Here is a 17,403-nt window from a genome sequence, read left to right on the forward strand (position 1 = left end):
GCATTGGTGGGGTGAGCCACTTCTTAAGGCAAGAGCAAAACAAAGCTTAGACATTCCCAGGTTGAAGTGGCAGCAACTGCTACAGCAGTGAGGGAAGCACAGCATATTGATGTTCTTCAGTACAGCCACAACATCCTTGCACATGAGCAGTGCCACTCCATCTGCTGCCAAGCAGTTCAAGGCATGGAGTAATAAACCACTACACTTTTTTTTTTTTTAATTAAAAAAGCAACATCAATTCCAAAGCCTGTTTATCTCAAACCACTGATGGTGCACGTGATCCCAGCACTTTATCAGCCAAGGCACTTCCATCACAGTAGGTGCATGACAGCCACCTTCTCTCAGCATGACACTGCCATGTGTTCAGCTCCCACAACACCTGAGAAAAGCTGCTTGCATGGGCATTGTGCCAAAGCCTAGCAAGTCCAGCAGCTGATTCAAGTGTCCATCAAGGGACAAAAGCATCACTGGTCACTTGCAATTAAAAGAGAGGAAGGTTTTAAAGAAGGCAGTCAAGGCTGTCAGCCTACAGATGCTTTACAAGCACCATGCAGCTACAGCTAACCTCTATTTTTGGTAACACCAACCAAGCATATGATGAAAGCTTTTCAAGATCAGCTGATAAAACAACTGGTGACTAAGCATATCAGATTTTCCCCCACAGGCACATATGTCCCCTAATACAGCAGGCTGTGGGGTTACATCTTATCACAGTTGTATTCTCACTTCCAAAATATCCTTCCTGCCTCAAGCAGAAAGGGCTTTACACAAGGAAGTGCACAAGAAGATGGCTGCTCCCCATAAGCCAATCACTTCAACATTTCCTGACAGGCACAGGCCAACCCTTCAGGAGAGTCCTGCTGCTGATGTTGAAGTACTGCACACTTAAAAATACTAGAACATATTTTGGAAGAAAAAAAAAAAAAAAAAAAAAAAAAAAACCAACACCAAAATCCTTTAACACTAGCAAGCAACACAAACCAGCCACCACTACATAGCTTCAGCAGACAACCCAAGCACTGTAGTGTTTCCCTGGAGACTAGCAGCTTTACAGAAGAGGAAGGACTAGCAGCACTGAACAGGCAGGCAAGCAACATCTCCTTTTCTTTTGATCATCGGGAGAGCCAGCTATCTGACTTGAGACAGGGAAGGCAGCCCTTTATGGAGATGCACCCCTGATTATAAGCCAACTGCCAGCAGAGTACTGCACTTCTTTTTTTGATGGGAGGCTTATGCAGAGCTACACGGAGCCTCACTTCTTCCACCTTTCCACACACCTCATGTTTAGGAGGGCTACCACACCTGCAGACACCACCAACAGTCAGTCAGAACATTAGGTCCTTAGGTCAGTAGTAGGGCCCCAGCTTTTCGTATCCTGAATAGCTTGGCCACTCAGCAAACAGGCCATAGGCACACCGAGGACTCCCAAACTGGTCAAAGGCACTGCTGAAGTCAGGGCTGCACGGGGGGCGGAGGGCTTCCTGGGCAGACTTCAGTTCTGAGCGTATGATTCTGTAATTTGTGCCCCTGTTGCTGTCCCAGTACACCTTGCCATTGCACTCAAAGGAGATGGCAAACTCAACTCTTTCATGGGATTGAATTCCATCTGGCAAGCTGATGTCAAAAGAAAACGTGTCCCGATCTGATCCTCCGTACGTATCCTTGACATATTGGCACGGGTAATCTACAAAGTTTTTCCAGGTGTCAAATGTCATCCTGATCTTTACAGACTTTTCAAAAGCCAGATTCCTCACTTTCACTGTGCCCACAACAGACCGCTCCTTTAACATACAGTTTTCAAGGCACACGCAGTCTGTCTGAAGACGGTTTCTGAAGTCCAGGTAGTCTGCAGAGGGCTGAACGAAGTCCAGGACAAAGCTGTCCCTCTCTACTGTCGTCAGACTCACAATGTTGTCAATCAGTTCAGTGATGTTGAAAGGAATATCTAGAGGATCATCAAACTCTGAGAACACCTTCACCATTGTCAGAGCAAAGCCTCTGCTATCCGCAAATGACACCTTCTTCTTCACCTTGTTGTGTGTGAAGGAGTTTTCTGCCTCTTCTGGTCCAGTCAGTACCGTCTTGCTGTTCAGCTGGATGCACGGCCGCAATGGCTTGTTTGGCTTTGGGGCAATTTTGCAGGCACACCTCTCTCTTCGCAAGGGTGAGGAGCACAGGTACAGCTGCATTGCTACATCCACAGCCATTGCTTGTTTGTGAGGAAAACAGTCTATTGCACTGAAAGATCAAAAGAAGGGGCAGTTTATGTCAGAGAAGCATTTCAATGACTTGTCAGATAGTTGCCACACTTCTCCCCATCCATCCTAAACAAGCTTAGCTTCCATCACTCCCCAAGTCCCTCAAGCTCTGTAAGAGGCCAGTACTTGCATGACTTACAGATGTGTTGGGAAGTACGCCACCACAGTGCTGTAGCTCAACTATAGCCTGCTGCATCTCTTGAAGGGCAAGTTGACTTCCCATTGTTTGCTACAGAGAGTCACCCTGTTAAGGTACATGCAGGCACTGCCCTTCTAAGCTTGCAATAGCAGGCTCTGGAACACTTCTGACCTAACCAAAAATCCATGGCTTGGTCCTGCTGATGTTCACCTTGCTCTGCACCTATAGAAGAACAACTTCCTTCCCTCTATGGTATTTTAAAAACAGATATCAGGCAGGCCAGAAGGTTTTTACCTCCATTGCAGAGTGCACATCTTAACCTACTTAGAGAAATATCAGCATAGCTAGCACAGGCAAGTTGTGTGATGTACTCAAGGCTGACAGAGGCTTTGGAAACAAGTCCTTCCTCCAGAGGAGCAGACTGTGTCTCTCCACCACAGCATCTCCTCCTCTAGCATCCAGCCCCCACTGATACAGCACCATCCCTCCACGTATCCACATCTTGAAGTCAGACTACTTCCTTAATTAAATTCTCTGTTTGGCTGCAGTCCATGTTCCAAAGCTGGTCTCACTGTGAGAGCCGCAGCAGCTGACCGCACAATGCACAAGAGCTCTTGCTGCCAAAGCCACACACAGCCAGCTATAGTACTTGATAGCTGTCCCCGTGCCAAGACAAAGCAACAGAGCTACTCTCTCCAAGTCCATACTTTACTTTCCCACCCTGCAACACCAACAGGGCAGCTCCGAGCAGCCCTCCATAGCATCCCTTCAGCAGTAACACTTGATTAATTCACCATGCATGGACAAAGGCTTGCTTCCCAACACACCCACCAGCTACCTCCTGTTTCTTTCCCGAGCCTTCTTTGAAGCTCAAGGGCACCTGCACAAGGACAGACAGCGGATCCACCTGTCTGCCAACACCAAGCTGTTTAGCTCTTCCTGGTTTCACCGACTTTCTCACATACTTTATACAGGTCATTTCCTCCTTTAAAACAACACAGCTTCCCACCAAGGCCAGCTTAACGCGCATCCCTTCCCAGCAGCAGCCATTCACCTGAACTCCCACTGAGCACTCAGGTACTTCTGTAAGCCTCGGTAACTCCCAGTGTTTGACATTAAGAGGCAAGAAGCATCCTGCCCGGTTTGCATGACTTGAAGCATCTTCCAACTTGAGGAAGAGCTTCACCTTCCTATAATAGGATTCAGCACTTGCATCCATAAGTTTCAGCTCATTTCACACCCAGATCTCTCCTTTCTGTTCTCAAAGCCTGCTGGCCCTCGAGTCACAACCACAGCAGCCTCCCCCATCAGGGCTGCTGCCTTGAGCTCCCCACTTCGGAGAAGGGAGCACAAAGGCAGCACCGAGAGCTGCAGCAGGAAAGGGAGCAAGCAGGGCAGACCGTTTCAGAAGGGGAAGGCTGGGTTCCACCCAGCACCCCCTGCACTCACTCTTCCTTCCCTTACTTTAGGAATGGAAAGCAGCTCAGAGCAGAGCAATCGCTCCTGGCAGCTGAGCCCAGCCCCGCATCAGGCAGCCCCCGCTCACCCCACGCCAAGCATCTGGCTGCCGGCCCCTCTGCCACCCCGACCCCACAAGCTGTCCCTGTGACACAGCCCAAAGCGCCCGCCACCCCTATGGGATACCTCCCGTGACATCTTCCCTGCGCGAAGCCCCTGGAACACCGTGCCGGCCCCCAGGCAGCCCATACCTGACGCAGCGCATCGGCCCGCTCACACCCCGCCTACCCCGAACCACCGCCACCGACGGGGCGGCCTCGCTCCAGACCCTTAAGGGCGCCGCCCGCCCCGCCTTCCCTTCCTGCCGGCCAATAAGCACGCTGGTAGAGCGGCGGGCAGCCAATGGGCAGCGCGGGGCTTTCCGCCTCAGCGGCGACGGGGCTGGATGGCAGTGTCGTGCGGGGCTGCGCTCGCTGGGCAGGGCTGAGGGGCTGCTGTGCGGGGCGATCGTCGAGGGGTTTCGAAAAGCCCGTTGGCTCCCAGGGATCTCCTGGGAGAGCTTACTGTGCCTGAGCAGGCGTTGTGATCCTCTCAGGTGTGAAACTGGTGCGATCCCGGGGGGCTTTGCCGCCAACAAGCAGACAGAGGTGACAGGAATGTCCTGAGTCCTTCTCAGGGGACTGAGCTCCTCAATAGGGTGTTCGGTGTGCACAGAGGGTTGGGGTGGGATGAGGGTTACTCACACGTTCCATCCCATGACTGCAGCTCTGGGGCAGAAATCCCAGGAGACGTTCCCAAATCCCATTTCCCGACAAGATTTAGAGCATGGAGTGGAAAAACTGAGCTTCTCACAGACACGAGAAAGTTGTCTGTTTGTAAGAGGCAATGACTGAGACAATGTTAGGAACAACCACCTGTGGGACCCAAGCGGCCCAGAAGGCCGTCCCAAGGCAGCGGGCAGACACAGGAAAGTGTTTCCAGCGCTGGAGTTGGGCAGCTCAACACTCCAGCAGCAACACCTCCTCCTCCCTCCTGTGAGTTGGGAATGGTGACAAGGCTGGGAGTAACAGCCTCTTGTTGGCCACATCTGGCTTCCGAGCGCACCAATGCGAGCAGTGCAGCTCTCCCACCTCCCTCACGGAGCATAAAGGCGGTACTGAAGTGCCGACATTTGTTTTTAATTACCCGGTGAAAGCACGCATGGCTATTGTTAAACCCAGAGACTTCCTGCTGTAAAGCTGCCGCTTAATCGACTAGCTGCTCTGCAATGCAAAGCAATGCAAAAGGCTTGTGTGGAGGGGAAAGACCATTGTTTTAGCCTCTTGGTTCCTGCTTTTAGATAAAGGCAATGATAAGATCTAAGGAAGCTGGGGAGAGAAATCTACTGCAGGACCCTTGGAGATGTAGATTAGTGTTTTACCTGCCAGTGGAACTGTGGAATTTCAGCAGAGCTGATTAGTGACAAGGTCTGCGGCAGGGATGCAGGGTAGCAAGGATTTGCCCAAGACCAATGGACAGAGACCCCAGAAGGCCCATGGGTCTGCACAGCCATCTCCAGGCAGGGCTACCGTGGCCTGGCTCAGCACAGTGGCTCTGGGTGCGTTTCTGCCGCGTGATAGAAGCTCTGTTTGCCTTGAGCAGGGCAAATTGCTTCACAGCTGCTGCCTGCTGTTTGCCTCTGAAGCAAAGGTAGGTGGAAGCCGGGGCAGGGCATTGTGGCAGGCTGTGGACACAAGCTCTTATCTTTTGGGAGCAGAGATAATAACTATATTTAGCTTTGCACTGAGCCCTTGCGCAGTGGTCTTACTGATTTCCCCATAGCTTTCCAGCCCTTCTGGCTTGTTGGGGGACAAGGAAGAGCAATCTTCCCCTTCCCTGCTTGCTGCATAATGTGGGGAAGAAGCTTCTCCCTGGGGAGAACATGCCCCATCCCTGATGGATGCCTCTGCGAGAAGGTTCCCTGTGTCCCCAAAGATCTCACTTGGTCTTTGTTCAAAGTGCAGGGCTCAGTAAGGACTCCTGGTCCTGCCACCCCTCGAGTTCCCACAGGGCTAGTTGGAGTGTTTCCTCCTTGCTGTCAGGAGCTCAGATCCCAACTGCCAGACAGGAGAAGGGAAGTGGGACTGGGGCATTGTGCAACGTGCCCACACTGCAGTGGGCTGTGGGGCCAAGGCTCAAGGGCAAGTATTGTAAACCTGTGGGGTGGCTGACGTAACACCATTCCCTGAGGACCCACTGCCACAGGACACCCCCTCCACAGCTTTCTGCCCCCTCTCAAATCATCAGCAGTGATGTACAATGTCCATGGTGGTGCCTGGTGCTGTTGCAATGCTGGCAGTTGTCAGAAATTTCACAATTCGCAGTGCTGCCTGTGAGCCAGGTCCCAGTGCTTGCACCAAACAGAAGAGAGTTTTGTTCACGACAAGGCCAAGAGGGTAACTCTGAAGTAATTTTAATCTGGTGTTGCCTCATGTCAAAATACTGAGGGAGAAGCTAATTTTGGAATAATTTTTGTCACAATCAGGAGGAAAGCCTGGCTGACACAGAAGAGGTTATTTTGGGCTGCCCCAGGGTGAGGGGTAGCAGGCAGCTTGACTTTCTACCATCCAGAAAGGATGCATCCATTTGTCTATATGGCCATCAGCCCTCCCTCATCCCTTCTGGACATACAGAGGGGTACCAACCTCTCTGGGGGATGGAAAGCTCACAGACCCCCCTCTAGATTTCAACAGTGATTCAACAGAAACAAGCATGGAAGCAGTGAACATCCTTTTTTTCCATAGGTCTCCAACTCCTGCAGCTACCCCAGGAAATGAGGCAAAGAGTGCATAATGTTTCGCAGTGTTTGAGGAAATCCCACTCTGGGTTCCAACTCCTGCTCCAAGGCAGAAGCCCTGCTGCCACTCCTGGCTCTGTCCCAGTGCAATGAGTTACTTCAGTACATTGGCTGCTGGCCCGCGATGGGATATTTACCTTGGCATGGCTCTTTCAGGATCTCATACGCACTCAGACAGTCAAACACCCCAAAGAACACGTACTCTACCCTGCAGAAGGCTGCAGCATGGGGCCAGGTACAAAACCTTCTTTGCAGGACAAAAAATACCAGGTAGCGTAAAACTGTTGGTTCCTAATAATAAAAATGTCCAACAGTGGGCAGTAAGAAAATCCATGCAAAAATGAAGGCTGTGGAGGAAGGAATGAATTGAAATAAGAAAGCTGCTACTCACAGGGAAAAAGGGGATGTGCTTGGACTTGGATCTGCCTTAAATGCACAAGTCATAGTAAAACAAAGTATATTTTAACTTCAGTGCCCTAGAAAGATTGCAAACCTGATTTGATCAGGGCAGATATTTTGGGCACTTATACGCACTCAGGACTGGAGTCTCTTTGGGCATATCTTGCATAAGAGGTTGTGATTTGCTTGAAAGTCACTTGTGTGCTCATGAAGGCTCAGATAGAAAAGATCAGGCTGAGGGCTCCTTGTAGTCACTGATGAAAAACACAAACTCAGTTTTCTTTCAAGAATCCATAGGCTCTCTTTGCTACAGCAGAAAATGATCCCACTGTGAAGCGTTCTGTCTCATCATAAGATCAGTGTCAGTGAAAGATGGGATCTGTTGCTTTTTGGACTTGCCTATCTCTATCCATTCACTGTAAAGGGAATCTAAAAACTAGGAGGAACTAAACGGCTGATGTGGTGTCTCAAGCAAGTATTGAAAGCAAAGTCAACAATCAGGCAAATGCTGTGTGGAGGATGTTGAGAAAGGTCAGGTGGAGCTGCTCCCATCGTCAGCCTTTGCATTCTTTGAAAATATTTTTGCCTAGTCTTTTTATTTTGAGGTGTTAATTTAATCCCAGGGGGAAAAACCTGATATTCAAGGGTTAACTCAATTAACGAAAAGTTTGAAATTTTCTTCTTGCAAAAACTGTTTGCAGCTAAGAAACTCAATGCAGCTGAGTAGGTCACTTGAGACCCCAAGTTTGGTGCATACAAATGCATTCCCTGTCTGCAGATGTCTTGGCCTTGTCTGCTGCCTGAATGAGTATCCTGTAGAGATGGCTCTCTCCCTGTCCCATCCCACAAAGTCTAGCTGATCTCATTTGTGCCTAACAGAAGCCAGTGGTTCACAGCATCTTTGTACCAGATAAGTGCTTCTAAACTTGGGTTGGAGGAGGCAACATTTAGGAAATGTGCCTGCAAACGAAGACACACCCATGTCAGGAATATCTCTGACAAAGTCTGGAGAATGCAGGCTGTTTATTCATGGGAAGCCAGGCAGGAGGAACTCAAGCTGTTGGGCAGTCTATTAAGCAGCATTTTGTTGCTGGCAGCTGGGAATATCGCATGTCCCAAGCCTGTGGAGCCTGCGAGCATTTTTGGCTCATCCATTCTTCGTCCCCTCCTCCTCTAGACTTTGCTCGTCCTCTACTCCCAGTCTGCTCAGATTCCAGCAGTACGGAATGGCATGCGGAAGAGGAGGGTGCTGGCAGGCTCAAGCAGCAGCCACAGCAATCCTGCAGTGACTGAAAATCAATCTATAGAAAACACACCCCCTCACCACAGGTACAACAAAGTGCTTGGTGTACATCGTGGCTCAATGGATGCCACTGCTCCTGAGCAAAAGTTGAAGAGTAGGACTAGTCAAGGGGGCGCGGATGCAGCAGACGGAGGAGAATGTCCTTGGCCTTCTAAGATGAGAGATCAACATATGATAATCTGAACCAAGTGGCACCAGCAAAGCTGGTAAGAAAGCAGCGATAGCGGAGTCTATGGGAAAATCAGTAAGTTGAAATAAATAAGATGGTTTTGAAAGTCATCACAATTAGGCTGAGAATTAGATTTGCTGACTTCTCGTCAAAGGAGAAGTGCAGTATGGCATAGTAGCTGAATATACTGGGTAACTGCTGGTTTTAGATGACTTTTTGAGGAAGGAAGTGAATGCAAAATTGCTTTTTCATTTCTTGTGCAAGACAACAGCAACATGGGCATCTCTGTGACTCACATATGTACACATCTGTACTCATATGGACACCTTCCTGCGCACAGATGTGCGTGACAGTGTTAAGGATCTGTCTCTGTGGAAAAGTGTTAGAATTCTGTGTTGTGCTCTCTGCTCATTTAAGCTCAGAGAACAAATCATCATCTACTGTTAAGCTTTTCAGCTGCAGAGCAGGAGAAAACTGGTCCCACAGATTTTGAGCTTTTGTAGGTTTTCATCTTTTTTACCCCCACGGCTGCAGTGATAACTCAAGCAGTTTATCTGAAAGCCAAATGCAGTCAGTCTCTGTTGATAGGCCATCTTTCCTGGTCTTTCAAAAATACTTTGATCCCCACCCCACTGTCTTAGTCCTATTTTGTGCAGTACCACAACATCAAAACTAGTAGTGCAATGCTGACATGCTGCAGGCAGCACCAAACTCTCTGTGCTAATTATTTTCATTGATGTAAGGGTCACTTCAGAACACAAGATTTCCTGTGATCTTCTAGCTCCCAGCGTGGAGACAGTCAGGAAAAGAATAAACACCATTTTCTAAAGCTGGTTGCAATAACCTTGTTGTCTGAGACTCAGACAGCACTTCAGATTTCCTCATTACCACACATCTGAGAGGGTGCTGTTGAAGGTTTGTATGCCTAAGTTGGCCACTCCACAGAGAACTGACCCACTGCAATTGCTGCCAACTTTCTTTGTTTAGTTGGTCTCAAAATAATGTGAAGGACCAGACTTCTGATTTCCTCTTCTTTAAGATCACTGTTGGTTTATCCATGAGAGCCCTTACAAGGCCTGATGCTGTTCAGCCTTGAGCTGGGTTTGAGCTGGTTGACAACTTTGAGACAACTTTTATAGCCCTTGGTCACATAGCTAATAAACTTTTGGTTGCAGCATGGTTTGCTCAGGGTCCTCCAAAAGGTGTGCAGAAGTAGCTTTTATCTCAATTAAATCACAGCAGCTTAACTTAAGCTGCTTGTGTCAGCTCCCTGTGATCTCCCTACCAACAGGGCCTGATCCAGCTTGTGCAAAGACACATCTTGGGCTTTGCACCATTCTTGTGCTGCCTATGCAGGACAGAGCTTCTCTGGCACTCCAGCTGCCTCTGAGTTTTTTAAAAGCCTCTGATAAAACTTGAGCTAATGCAGCTATGAATAGCAAACAATGGCTCTTGGTTAACCCAGGAGCTTTGGTCATGGAGCTGGCTCTGGGCTTCAGTGTTTGGCTTTTCTCAGCCTCAGGTCTCATACCAGCTCAGTTCCAAGTTCATTAGCACTACTGGCTCATTTCTGCCTTCTATTCTGGTCAAAAGGAGGCACATGTTTCCATAAATATGCACCCATGCATATGAAAATATGTTTATATATTACACAGCAGTAAATATTCTTGTACATATCTATAAAGGTGTACTTGACGTTTTGGTGGCAGTTTTCCTCCTTTCTTCAAAGACTTTAAACTCAGCTACTTCATGGTTGCTATGGCCCAGATGGCCTCCAGTCACCACACACGAGACTGTCTGTTTACAAGCAACATATCTAGGATGACACCTTTACAAGTCAGCTCCCTTAGTACTTCCCCCAAAAAGTTATCATCAGGGTGTTTTAGGAATCCCCTGAGTCTGTTTGCATTAGCTGTTCCCATTTAACGTCTGGCAAGTTGAAGTCACCCATAAAGACAAACTAGGTTGCAAAGTACATAACTTCCCCATCTGATATGGATGCTGCAGTGGACTGACCATCACAGGCCTATGTATCACTGTACTGCTGTTCCCCAGCATTTCTTATCTGCACAAGCATGCTTCCTGTTTATTGAGCAGGCTACTTTTGTTTTCCAGGTCAGTCTTCCTTCAGGCATATTATTGCTGTTATTATTGGCTGGCATGGTGTGTGACACATCAAAGATAATGTGCCATAGTGAAGGTTTAATGTCAGGGAACGGGAGAAAAAAAGGCATTACTTAAAATTGAGAGTGTGTTATTTAACAAGTGAATACAGAGCGATGAGAGGCAGATAAGACATGGAAAAGTCACATATCAGTAAAGTATGGATCCAATATTGTGTGACAGAGAGAAGAAAGAAAGAAAACAAAGATGAATCTTAAAATACTTCAATAAAGGTCTTAAAGAGTTTGCAAATAGGAAGTAGTACATGAGTGTGTGTTCAATATACTGTCTCAGTGCAAAGCCCTTCCTTTAATTAATTACTAATAAAAAATTTTTCCAGTCTGCATGAAGCAGTCAGATATGCTAAAGCTGTATTAACCCAATCTAAGGTAAACACATGGATCTATTACTAATACAAAGGTATTTTATTCATCACAAAGCAAATAAGCCTATCCATGGGTTCTCTGCAAGCAGTCTGGCTCATAGACCTTTGCCCATAGACTGTGATGTGACTCTTGCACCTCTGAAGATCTGCGCTCACTTTACATCCCATTGCAGACTAGCTGGGCTTGTGCTGACTTTGTTACCCTTGACGTGCTCAGCTGCAGTGTATGCTGTTGCCTTTAGTAATTTTGGCTGGTTTATTTCACTTCTCACCCTGCTTTAAGACTTACTGCTTGAAGATTGTATCAAAGATCCTGTCATTCCATCAGCTAGCATCACACTGCTCTTAATTTTTCCATTTGTAAAGGACGTGTACATAGACTCTCAAACTCCCTGTCACAGGACCTTGTAGATGCTAAAAACTGACTTGATTTCAAAAAGGAACCAGACACATTCACAGAAGGAAAAAAAATCCACTGCTGCACACAATGCAGGCCCTCCTTTTCAGGAAATCCTTGGTCTGCAAACTGAGCTGGCTGAGAAAGTAATCTGGAGTCGAATCACTACAGGCTCGTCCAGCTCTTCTCTTCCTCAGGCTTCTGCCACAGCTCTGTGCCAGACAAGATTCAGGGGAAGACGGACCACAGTGGAGCTAAAGGACTCACAAAAATGTTTGCTCGGTGGCACAGATAGATTAGAATTTCTCTCTGGAAAGCTTCACAGATGGCAAAATCCTATGGGCCTGTGGCAGAAGTGAAAGGACTGCTCCAGGGAAACAAGCAAAGCTGCCTAATTCCTTTTCACATCCCAAAGGCTCCCAGGTAGAAATGCTCCTGAGCTTTGCAAATAGCTTGAAATCTCCTGTGGGAACAGGCAGCAATGGCCAGTGATGTTTCCCACCCATATGCTCCAGTCAGAGAAGCAGTGCTAGAGCAGATTCTGGCATTGGTAATTCCAGCCACACTGTATAGGAGAACTGAGACACAGGGAGGGCATTGGTGAGCATTACTGGTGTAAAAATCAAAGGTGCCTGCTGTGGGGCAGGTGAAAAGAAGCTCTGCCTGATAATAAATAGGGCCATTAGATTTAGCAGCCTGAGAGTCTTGTTTCTGTGCTCCTCTGAGTAAAAAAACGGTAAGTTCTTCAGAAGCTATCGATGTTGGCCTCTGGCTTCTGTGCAGGGGGCTCAGAGCATAGACAGGGAAGGGCCCAGATGTGCCTGGTGACATTTGAGTTCAGGGGCTCAAGTATCTGGAAAAAGCCTGATAAGAGCCAGGAATTCAAGTGGTCCTGAAATAGTGGTAAGGGCAGCTGGGGAATGCCTCATATGGACACATAGGCCTAGGCAGTGGAGCTTGGTATGCAAGGAGGTGACACCTGCCCCAGACGCTCAGTGTCACATCTCCATCCCAAAGAGACTGGCATGGGGCAAGTGACAGACATTGCATCTCAAACGTGCTGGGGAGCTTGTCCTCTGCCTGCCCTACCTAGGGCTGCATAAGAAAGAAGGTCCCCAGTCCCCAAAGTGGCTTCCCCTTCATTCTGAGGAATGGCCCTGCCTGCCAAGCACACACACTGGACTGCTTTGGGTTAGGGTCCATCTGCTTTCCAGCTGTGCTTTGTGTTGCTTCTTAGTGTATCAGGTATTCCTTTGAACTCTGTGCCTCCATGGGGTAAGGTTTTGAAGACGCAAACAGCCATAGCATTCTCATCATGGGCTGCCACTGTGCTAGCTTGATTTAGGGAACATCACAGAGAGAAGGGAAGAAATGATTTCCAGAAGTTTTCATCTCTCACAGTTTCTGCATTGGTACTTATCTTCATCCTGCCTACAGGCAGTCACAAGGAGGCCAGGCTGAATTATCTGACCAAAAGCCAGTGCAGGTGTTGGTGTTAGAGCAAGGTGTAGGGGCAGTTCAAAATCAGTTTCAGCTTAAAAATCTGGACACTCTCTCAGTTTGCCTCTCTTATGCTGGATGAGTTTTGCTCTTATTAAGACCTATTTCCTTTTTGAGTCCCACAGTGAACCAAGGTAATCCAAAAGAGGATCATCATCCCAGGGTCACCTCAGATATCTTGATCTACTGTAGTATGAGGTAAAGTATACTTCTGTTTGGGATTAACTGGAGACTGCTAGAGACAGGCATAGGCTGGCATCTAGGGGGAGAGTGCTAGATAAGCCTAGCATCAAACAGTGACAGCCATGTGACTCTGGATTTTTTGAGTCTATTTTTTAACCAGTGATTGAATCAGTTTCTACCCTTCCCCCCTTTTCATCTTAGGACAAGGAAATTTAGCTCCCCAAAAATTTTTGCAGTTGTTTAATGCCTCTCAGTTTCCTCCTGGACTGAGTTTGATGGAAAAGGCAAGTAGGTGCTTGAACAGGCTGTGCTCATGCTGCGCTCATGTAGCCAACAGAGATGCATGCTGCATGAGCACTGTTGCAAAATTCCCTGCTCTGTCGAGCAGACAGGGCTGATGTCCAATGAGTTCAGTTTTAACTCCAATCTCCAGACAGACACGGTGAGCAAACAGCTTTCAGAAAAGGCCTCGAGCAAGCAGTACCACAGTTCCCTGTGTCTGGGCTGCCTGGGAGGCTGCTTCCAATCCACCTTGGGCACATGTTGCTGTGTCTTGTGCCTGTGCCTCTGTGCATCCCTTTCCTCTGGCTGTTCAGAGTCTCCCTCAGAGAAGGGTTTAGCGTGATGCTGGTTCTCCTCTAGGCAGGCCTAGAAGGTGGCAATCAGAACTCGTATATCCCTTCTTGCAAATTCAATAGGAGTGTGGGAGTCACAGCTCTTCAGAAATGATTGAAAAGAATCCATGGAGTTGGGGTGCCTGCTTCACATCCTGTGGAGATGGAATGTGAACACATTGAAAATCCATCCCTGAATCCACACAGACTTATGGGGAAACAGTTGCCCAGCCTTCTCCTCCTTTCTTCTATGTTTCCATTCTCTCTATCCTGTAGTGTTGTTCAGAGCGAGTCAAACAAGGGCTTGAACGGAGCAGTAGAAAGCTGTTCTACTCTCTAAAGTGCAGGAAACAGACTCCTAAGGAGCATAAAGGAATTTTAAACCAAATCACCTTAAATCTGCCTAACGCTGAGCCAATGGGAGTAGCCTGTCTGCTTTACCTTCTGCAGGATTGTGAGGGTGAAACAGTGGCTCTGAGGGAGGGTCTGGAAGCTCTCTTGAGGTAGATGGCATGTATTACAGAACTCAGCAGGGCCTGGCTTGAATCATCCCCTGTGCTCCTGGCCTGAAGGAGCAGGAGGGTAGCTGTGGTATCTGCACTGGGCACTGATCACATGCAGACTGTATGCTGTTGAGAGCTGCCAGCTTTGGGATTGAAGTCCCAGGTTTGTTCTGGGAACAGCTGCTGCGTGGGGCAGTGAGCTCTGTACACATGCCCAAGCAGCCCTGGAGCACAAAATCAACACAACCCTCATCCAGGCCTTGGGCTGCAGCTGGAGAGAGCAATCACCAGGCTGTCGTGTCTCCTGTGGGTAGCCAGGAAGATCAGACCCAGCCCCCATGGAGGCATCCACCCCCAGCATCCTACTGGATGCACCCAGGCTCTGTAAGGTTCACCACTTTTAGGCACTCTTGTGATGTAGCACAGCAAGTCTTATACAAAGTGCTCACTTTGTTGCCCTTAAACCCCACTTATTTGCCATACTCTCTGGTCCTCATGTGCAGCTTGTGTGCTGTGCTGCGCTCTGTCTTACTGTGCAGGCTGCCTGGGCTTGGGGCTCCACGCTGAGGCTCGGGAAGGCTGGTAGGCTCAGATTGAGCTCCTGATCCTATAATCCCAGGAGTACCTCTGAAAAGCAAATATTGGCAGGTTATATGCATGTGCATATGCTTTCCTCCATGTGCTGATTAAGGGAAGAGGTTTCACAGCCCTCAATCCTGTCCCAGTCACTTTTCATCCCCTGTAGCCTTTCTCATCACACCAACAGACTTGGGACAGCCTTAATTGAAAGGAATTAACCTTATCCCAGTTAACATCATATCCTTTGATGTGATTCCACAGCACATCTCTAAATTGGAGAGAGATGAATTTGAAGGCCGTTCACTGGATAATTAATTGGTGGGATGGTCACAGTCAGAGGGTTGTGGTCAGCAGCTCCGTGTCCAGGTGGATGCTGGTGATGAGCGATGTCCCCAAGGGGTCCATCTTGGGACTGGTGCTTTTGAACATTTTTGTCAATGACGTAAGACAGTGGGATCTAGTATACCCTCAGCAGGCTTGCTGAGGATACCAAGCTTAACACAATAGATGGATGAGACGCCGTCCACAGGGACCTGGACAGGCTTGAAAAGCGGGCCTTCAAGAACCCAATGAGATTGAACAAGGCCAAGAACAGAGCGCTGCACTGGGGTCAGGGCAATCCTGTGTATGTGTACAGACTGGGAGAAGGACATGGACAGACAGTGATAGCTCAAGGGAGGATGGCTTTAAATTAAAAGGGGGGAAATTTAGATTAGATATTAGGAGGAAACTCCACTCAGAGGGTGGTGAGGCCCTGGTACATACTGCCCGGAGAAGCTGTGGATGTCCCATCCCTAGAGGTGCACAAGGCTGGGTATTATGGGGCGCTGCACAGCTGAGCTGGTGTGTGGCAGTCCTGCACGACACAGGGAATTGGAACTGGGTGGGTTTAAGGTCCCTCCCAACCTAAGCTATTCCATGCTTCTGTGATTCTATGATGATCTCTATATCACTCAGCCAACTCAGGACAGCTTCTTCTCCCATCTGTGTGGGACAAGTTGTACCCAGTGTTTCCTGTGTGACAGCATTTACCACACCCTCTCCATCGCTACCTCCAAGGGATGGCAAAATGCTCAGCCCCTGACATTTCCACGTTGCTCTGTTGGGAAAATGAAGCTCCTTAAGAGGCAACTAAGCTCTGGAGTGTGGACACCAGCACTTCCCAATGCAGCAGGAACCTCCTAGGAGGCTTCTGTCTCTGATATCCCTACACAGCTTAAACATCAGGGCTTCAGTAGCCTCCAGGCGATCTGCTTGAAAAGAGAGAAAATGGCAGGAGGTTTAGAAATCTTCCCTTAGGTTTTCCAGGCAGAGATGGCAGGGCATCTCACCAGCAACCGCATAGATGAGATAAAGTTACAGTAAGCAGCAGTGAGCATGTAGACAAATCTTTTGCATTTATTCATTTGTTTAAAGTTCTTTCATTTTAAATTAAAGAAAGAATACACCTTGGTAATAGAAACCCTTCCTGAGAAGGAAAAGGAGCCTCCAAAGCAGTCTTAGCAGGCCCATTTGAATCCTTTTTACATTAAGATGAGGCAGTGCCAGAGCCACAGCCCCAGAGCCAAAGCTATGGGGCTTTCTCCTCCACTTGCTCCCAGTCTCATCCAGGTGAATTTGCCAGATTTTGTCCCAGATGCTGAGCTCCAGATGCAGATATGCTAAATGCAGAGCTTGCTGGAGGCTTGAGGCTATTTCAAATTATGGGAGTTGCTTGATTAACTGAACCAGCCTCTGTCTGCCAACACAATTGCTACACATGGCAAACACTTCATTTTTGGCTCCAAGCACACTTTCAGTGTCATCAGTGCAAAAAATTAAATGGGTGCAATATGTCATAAAGATAAGGGATACTACAATCCCTCTGCCCCCAAAAGCACACCCTAAAAAAATCACTAATTTGTTTAGCATTAAAGGAAAGAGACCATTTACTCTACTAGCTACAGCAATACTACTAATTTAGCTTGGTTGCTGTGAGCACTGGAAACCTGATACAGCAAGTTCCTCTGTGAGAAGGTGATTGTTTCTATTTTCGCGGGGATGGGAATTTGTGGGATTAAGCAAGATGCTCTGGATGCAGCCCCAGCTCTCCAGATGCCTGCCCTTGGGGCAACATGACAGCAGCAGTACTTTCAGTGGAAATAAAAGCCCACATAGTGCAAGGCAGTGTGCAGTGCAGTATGAGCTGGCAGAAAACAGAGCCGACATGAAGTGCAGCTAAAAAGGCTCATCCTGCACAGAACTTTTGCAATTAGCAGGATTTAAGCAGTGCTGTTTCAGAGAAGGATAACAACCTTGCCCTCTCTTGCTTCCATCAGATTCCCTCAGAGTGTTTCTTCCCTTCACTTGAGCACTGGAATTTCTTTGCCTATTCCAAACCCAAGGCAAATAGACACTCCATGGGGAAGTCTAAATACAACACATACCAAAGCCAATTGCAAAATATAGGCCCTACGACAGCATACAGCTGCAGCTGCACAGACTGATGCCCTAATTGCTCCAATTGCCCATCTCCCT

At 48.1% G+C, this 17,403-nt stretch overlaps 1 protein-coding gene across 1 annotated transcript; it reads right to left on the minus strand.

Annotated features, from left to right (window-relative positions):
• Positions 1-1,346: 1,346 nt before the first annotated feature.
• On the minus strand, positions 1,347-2,228 carry PPP1R3B (protein phosphatase 1 regulatory subunit 3B; the record flags this gene model as incomplete). Its single annotated transcript, XM_079534943.1, has 1 exon — positions 1,347-2,228. Exon 1 carries the CDS (start codon positions 2,205-2,207, stop codon positions 1,347-1,349), a length of 861 nt encoding a protein of 286 aa, XP_079391069.1. The 5' UTR covers positions 2,208-2,228.
• Between the last annotated feature and the right edge of the window lie 15,175 nt (positions 2,229-17,403).

The sequence above is a fragment of the Tetrao urogallus genome (assembly GCF_951394365.1).
Source record: "Tetrao urogallus genome assembly, chromosome: 4".
In the NCBI taxonomy this organism is placed as follows: Eukaryota; Metazoa; Chordata; class Aves; order Galliformes; family Phasianidae; genus Tetrao; species Tetrao urogallus.